The sequence below is a fragment of the Adiantum capillus-veneris genome, chromosome 26 (genome assembly GCF_014529385.1).
Source record: "Adiantum capillus-veneris isolate H3 chromosome 26, ASM1452938v2, whole genome shotgun sequence".
NCBI classification, from domain to species: domain Eukaryota; kingdom Viridiplantae; phylum Streptophyta; class Polypodiopsida; order Polypodiales; family Pteridaceae; genus Adiantum; species Adiantum capillus-veneris.
In genome coordinates, this window is record NC_140956.1 from 12,251,663 (window position 1) to 12,258,442 (window position 6,780).

The 6,780-nt window shown below is 44.7% G+C and overlaps 1 protein-coding gene across 1 annotated transcript; it reads left to right on the top strand.

The window, feature by feature from the left end:
- Window positions 1-3,055: 3,055 nt before the first annotated feature.
- Window positions 3,056-6,097, top strand: LOC147423008 (uncharacterized). The gene is made up of 2 exons (XM_086500989.1): window positions 3,056-5,352; window positions 5,449-6,097. The coding sequence occupies exons 1-2, from the start codon at window positions 3,646-3,648 to the stop codon at window positions 5,845-5,847; spliced, it is 2,106 nt and encodes a 701-aa protein (XP_086357115.1). The 5' UTR covers window positions 3,056-3,645; the 3' UTR covers window positions 5,848-6,097.
- Window positions 6,098-6,780: the final 683 nt, after the last annotated feature.

Genomic DNA, 6,780 nt, shown 5'->3' on the forward strand with positions numbered 1-6,780 from the left:
AGAGAGAGAGAGAGAGAGAGAGAGAGAGAGAGAGAGACTATGTGAGGCACAATTGCACGAGTGGGTGAGCTCGTGTAAGTGGCAGAGAGAGAGAGAGAGAGAGAGAGAGAGAGAGAGAGAGAGAGAGACTATGTGAGGCACAATTGCACGAGTGGGTGAGCTCGTGTAAGTGGCAGAGAGAGAGAGAGAGAGAGAGAGAGAGAGAGAGAGAGAGAGAGAGAGAGAGAGAGAGAGAGAGAGAGAGAGAGAGAGTTTTCGTGACTTCCGCTCTCATCTCTAGAGAAGGAAATGGCGCTGACACTCAGAGCTCCCTCATTGTTCACCCGCTCGCAACTCACAACAGAGATGCACGCATGCTCCTGCTTCTCATGCTCTTCACCCCTACATACTCAATAGCTCCAAACGCCATTTCTGCCCCGTTGCAATGTCCTCTGTACCATTGTCTACTCCCTTCGAGCCCGCCTCGCCACCATTCTGATGATGAAAAAAGGGGATATGTTAGAGTGGACAAGGAGAAGTATTTGAACAATCTTATCTAGCATTGGGACATCCACTAAATTTCAAAGGTGTAGACTACATTTATGAAGACAAAGGGGCGATTCTGGATGTACGCATTTTCAAACTGAGGAATATGCACTGGTAGGTTGAGCTGGAATACCAACTTCACTAGCTTGGCTCCCCACTTATATGCTCATCAAGTCAGAAAAACTTTCATACAAAAGAACATGAGGCGTATTAGTGTAAATACATGGTACAACAATGTAGAGTTGTAAATACATGGTATAGTTTCTCCCTACTACCTTGCCCGCGCTAATAGTGAAAAAAAAACATGAGGCAAATTAGTGTATTACTTAGGGTTCTTGTCAGATATGGGAGTTCCAGAAAGAGGTGGATGTATAATATGTAACCTACAAAGCTACTATAAATCAGATTCTGGAAACCCTTTACATGTAAAATTTTGTTAAAGCACTACATGGAAAATGGCCAACATTTCTTGTACTATGTTTTATTAAGAAATGTCTATTGTCAATGCATTTATTGCATTGTCGTCAAGCTCAGAGAGAGAGAGAGAGAGAGAGAGAGAGAGAGAGAGAGAGAGAGAGAGAGAGAGAGAGAGAGAGAGAGAGAGAGAGAGAGAGAGATTCCTTTCATCCTATTATGAAAGTTATCTAGAAAAAAATTGCACTTCTAGCTAGAGATCAGTGTATGACCCTCCCTCCTCTCCCGAGAGATTCCTTTTCATCCTATTATGAAACTTATCTAGGAAAAACTTGCATAGCTAGAGATCGATCAGCAATGAGACAAAGATAGAGGACAACGCCCTTGTTGCAATTAGTGGCTACAAGAAACAAAGCCAGAGAAGAGAAGAGCCAAGGTTGACTATTGCAAAGAGAATCAGAGTTAGAGAGATGAGAACCAACTTCAATTGATGGCAAGCCTCTTAGCAAAAAATGATGTGACCAAACTACAAATAACTCCCATGGCAAGCAAGGTCAGAGCTGCAAGCAAAAGATCAATTGAAGCGTGGGAGATCGATCAACTACTACCCATATCAAGGTATGGGTGTGCTTGCAAAAGGTGCTTTGCAATTTTGGGATGCAATATGTGACGTCCTGCTTTGCAACATTGCCTACGATAGGATAAGGGAATATGGTTGCATGATAGTAGATAGTTTTCCATCAAAATGTGGAGATAATGTCCCACGGTTTCTCCCTGCATCTCTGTGCAAAAAAGGCCCTACTAATCTGGGGTGATTCGTGATGTTGTGACTTCTCATCGTAAAAGAGTACAGAACATGAGGTGAAAATATGGAGTGTCTCCTCTCAAAATGATGATGGAGTTGTTGCACCCAAAAAGAGAAGAGATGACATGGGCTCTGATATACACTTGTTCTAATTGTCACGCTGCTTCTATACTCTCTCTCTCTCTCTCTCTCTCTCTCTCTCTCTCTCTCTCTCTCTCTCTCTCTCTCTCTCTAGTCAAAGGAGAGTAGCCATAGAAACTCTTGCAGTCGCTCAAAGGGAAGGAAAGAAGGATGAAGATAAGTCTATATAAATAATAAGATAGAAGAGGTACTTCATGGGTTGCAAGACTCGGCTTGAATGGCTACACGTGAGTATTTTTGGATTGTAGGGTTGCTCGTAAGCTTTGTTGTCTGCCTCTGTATCATAATGAAGTTTGCATTACATCAACTGTAAGTCTCTTTGTTGCATTTGGGTAGCATGGCCATGTCCAACAATGTAGTGAATGGATCAGTCTCTTTGGTCGTTTGCCAAGCTCAAAGAGAGAGAGAGAGAGAGAGAGAGAGAGAGAGAGAGAGAGAGAGAGAGAGAGAGAGAAGGGTGAAGAGAGATAAATATTTACAACGCTTTCCCACTCAGGAACCACACGATGATCTTCTTGTCCAAGCAATTGGTGCACATTAGACTTTAGATTTGTTGCAATGTCAGGCTCTCTCATTGGTTGAAGAGGGCACGTTCCCCCTTACGGGAGGACTGACTAGGCCATATGGGCGCGAGCTAGCAAGCCAACTCGGATTGTGAGGGACCAAGGGTTCTGCAGTTTGAATGGCTCCACAAAGAGTGTGCGCTTTCACTAGTCCAACAAAGCAAGAAGTACATGCGCAACGGGTGGCTTGACTAGGCATAAGGGCGCTAGCCAACAAGCCAACTCAGATTGTGAGGGACTGGGTTGGTGTGCTGTATGAATGGCTCCACAAAGGGTGTGCGCTTTCATTGGTCCATCAAAGCAAGAAGTGCACGCGCAAGGGCAATTGTACGAGCTCTAACCTAAGCGGGCGGATTGACTAGGCGATTATGGGCGAGCCAACAATCCAACTCGGATTGTGAGGGATGTGGGTTGGGGAGTTTGAATGGCTCCACAAAGGGTGTGTGCTTTCATTGGTCCATCAAAGCAAGAAGTGCATGTGCAAGTGCAATTGAACCAGCTCTAACCCAAAGATCCATTGAACTCAGAGGCGTCACCACTTCATTGACCAACTTGTCACAAAGAAGAGCGTCAAAGTTTCCATGTTTAGGGTTCACAACTTCGCATTTGCAGACTCGAAAGGCGACAATCGCTTTTCTTTACAAGTAGGCTGTAAAGCGTAAAGTGTGCAGAGTGCAGACAGACGAGGCCCTGGAGGCGGCGAGAAGGGTTGGCGTGGATTAACAAGACACGCGTATACGGGAGTAGGACGTGCTGTGTATATGAGTCTATGAGCGTGTGTGTGGCCCTCTCCCCTGCGTAAGAAAAGCCCCTGCTTCCAGCGATTCCCCTGTTTCCAGGAGGGCCTGCACACGCGTATTGAGATTTGTTTGTGTGTGTGTGTGTGTGTGTGTGTGTGTGTGTGTGAGAGTGAGAGAGAGAGAGAGAGAGAGAGAGAGTGAGTGAGTGAGTTCGCCGTTTCTTTATTTCATCAACATAACAGAAAGCTTTCAGGATCACTCATCGGCAGTTGGTTCTAGTCATGAAGGGATCCGCGCATGAAAGATTCAGGTGAGAACAGTCTCACTATCCGCTCAATTTTCAAGGGTTTCAAGTCCTTGATTCACTCCAGTGAGTGGGAAGGCACTGTATGTGCTTGCCTCCCATCTCGATGGCTTACAGAGACTTGATCCGCACATAGCACTCTACACCTATAGCATGGCACAAATTTCACTGCAAGAAATTGAAGGATATAGGCACAGCCCAATTCACCATGCAATAGCTTGCCATGACTATTCTTCCCTAAAGCGCATTTTATCCAAGCTCCCGAGGTTACCCAAAGCAGGTGAAGTGGTGACAGAAGAAGAATCTATACTAGCCGAGGAGGCAGCTGACAAGGTGTCAGATGTTGTAGATCGGCGAGATGTGCCCAATCGAGAAACTCCTCTACATTTAGCAGTGCGCCTTGGGGATGCAGCTGCTGTTGAAATGCTGATGGCTGCAGGAGCTGATTGGAGCTTGCAAAACGAGCAAGGATGGAGTGCTCTGCAAGAAGCTGTTTGTGCACGGGAGGAGGGCATTGCCATGATCATCACGAGGTATTACCAACCCTTAGCTTGGGCCAAGTGGTGTAGACGTCTCCCCCGCATTACTGGTGCAATGCAAAGAATGAGGGACTTTTACATGGAGATAACTTTTAATTTTGAGAGCTCTGTAATTCCTTTTATTACTCGCATTGCTCCCTCGGATACATACAGGATATGGAAACGGGGCTCTAATCTCCGTGCTGACATGACCCTTGCTGGCTTTGATGGGTTTAAAATCCAGCGCTCAAACCAAAGTTTTTTGTTTCTTGGGGATGGCTCAGAGGATGGCAAGGTTCCCCATGGCTCTTTGCTTATGCTGACCCACAAAGACAAAGAGGTTACAAATACACTGGAAGGTGCAGGGTCACAGCCTTCTGATGCAGAGATAGCACAAGAGGTAGCGATCATGTCTCAAACAAACATGTATCGCCCGGGTTTAGATGTTACACAAGCTGAGCTAATACCCCAGCTGACATGGCGGAGGCAAGAGAAGGTGGATATGGTGGGACCATGGAAGGCTAAGGTTTATGATATGCATCATGTGCAAATAAGCGTACGATCAAGGAGAGTTCCTGGAGCCATGACAGATGAAGAATTGTTTGCAGCAGAGAGCGAGGCACAAGCAGATCAGGAGGATGAATATACTGGCATCTTAACAGAGGAAGAGAAGAGGCAACTAGAGAGTGCTCTTAGCATGGATCCATTGGAGACCTTTAATGGTGAAAGAAGCTCGAGGATTGATGGGAATTTTAGTGGTTTAGATTATGAAGAAAATCATTGCAACTACGAAAATGATTCAAAAATTACAGGTCATGGTGTTTGTACTCCCCAGAAAAATGGTTCAGAGCAAAAAATTACTCTTCAAGAAAAGAAAAAAGGTTGGTTTGGCTGGAGTAAACGAGTTTCCAAGGAGGAGGGTGATTGCAGGCCTGCCTCTTCATCTAGATGGAGTGGAAATGGGGATAATGAGGCTTTACCCGGGAGGACAGCCTCCAGTAGATTCTTAAAGCTCAGCACAAAGCAAGCAGCAGAAAGCAGTAGCTCTATGCATGAAGACAAGGAGAATGACACTCCGCTCAGTGAAGAGCCGGAAAATGTCAAAGATAGAGCTGCAAAGAGGGTGACAAAGGACAAACATAATCAAATATCTACCAGCAGTGGTAACCTCAGTGAATACAAGAAGGGCCTGAGACCAGTCCTTTGGCTGACACAAGATTTTCCTTTGAAGACAGAAGAGCTTTTGCCTTTACTGGACATCTTGGCTGACAAAGTCAAGGCTGTACGCCGATTGAGAGAGTTGCTAACAACAAAGCTTCCTTGCGGGATGTTTCCAGTAAAGGTATGAACACTGCACTTTTGTCAGGATACTGGTTATTTTAGTAGGGTCTCTTTCTGTACTCTTTCGGTACATTGACTATGTGCTGTTGTACTGCAGGTAGCAATACCCATTATTCCAACAATCCGGGTTGTTGTAACATTTAATAAGATAGAGGAGTTATCGATGTCAGAAGAGTTTGCAACTCCACTTTCAAGCCCTGCCCACTTTTCAGACTCCAAGGGCAAAGACCATGAGACATCTGAGTCCTCTGGCTCTTGGTTGTCGTGGATTCGAGGCTCAAAGGAGCCAACTCGAAGAACATTTTCACTTCGTGAAGATTGTGTAGAAGATGTGGATCCCTTTGTTATCCCTGGGGACTATACCTGGATCGACATGAAAGAAAAAAAACGTCGGTTGAAAGCAAAGAAAGCTAAAGCTAGAAAGGCTGCAGCTAAGAAGCCATCTTCAAAATTAGTGACAGTAGCAGCTGGTAAGGGACCTGAAAGCCAAAGCTAGATGACATCTCAAAGTTAGTGACAGTAATAGCTGGTAAGGCAAAGCTTCAAGATCAACTTTTCCACATCATGCTGGAGTGTAACCATACTCATGCTCGTATTTTTATGTGGCCCATACTCAACATCTTGCGTCATACAGAATGGTTTTGCCCCGTGTCCACCCTTTTATTGGTTTGAGTTTGGCCTTGTAACCATCACAAACTTTGTGATTCTATTAAATCGATTCTTGAAAAGACAGCCTTTTATGACTCTATTGGCAAGGCAGATTAATGGCTGATGTCAAAGAAGCTAATTGTTTAATATCACACACAACAAGGCTTTTCGCCTGATTTTGCAATGTGCAGCTCTAATAGATGTTTGGATGTGTAGATTTAGTGAAATGATCTATTACACTTTCTTTGCAAGTCTTCTCTTGTGTGCAAGTGTGAGGAGGCTTGCTTTATGAAGCATGCAGTTTCTTTTTGAAAGCAATGGTAGTAAAAGTAGTAAGAGTTGTGCTCATGCATGATCCCATTGGGACTGTGCTTGTGCATGGATGCATACACCAGGTGCTGCCAGTCACAATCGACATTTTATGGAATGCAAGGACCTTTCTATGCAGGGCGTCTCATGATTTTGATTTACATACAGGGCTCCTTATGATTTTTGTTGAGATAAGCCTCTGGTATTCAGGTCATGGCTATATCTGGGTGTCGTTTTCAGCAAATTTTAATCACCTTTATATAACTCTACAGGTTCCAAAAGAACACGAGAGAAAAGCAGCTCTTCCAATCAACAAGCAAAGGCTCCTCCAAAATGGCTTCGCTGCCTTGGTCTCACAATGAGCTTGTGGTGTAGGTCAAGTTATGTACACAATGCTGCCATAGGTGCGATTTCACGTCATTTTTGCCTCTTTTTGTCGGAAAATCACGTACTGCTGATTAGCTGGCTATGG

Excerpts from the sequence above, each read along its gene's own strand:
- LOC147423008 (XM_086500989.1), top strand. The coding sequence starts at position 3,646 with ATGGCACAAATTTCACTGCAAGAAATTGAAGGATATAGGCACAGCCCA. Across the intron at positions 5,353-5,448 it reads GCGGGATGTTTCCAGTAAAG|GTAGCAATACCCATTATTCC; the intron begins GTATGAACACTG and ends GTTGTACTGCAG.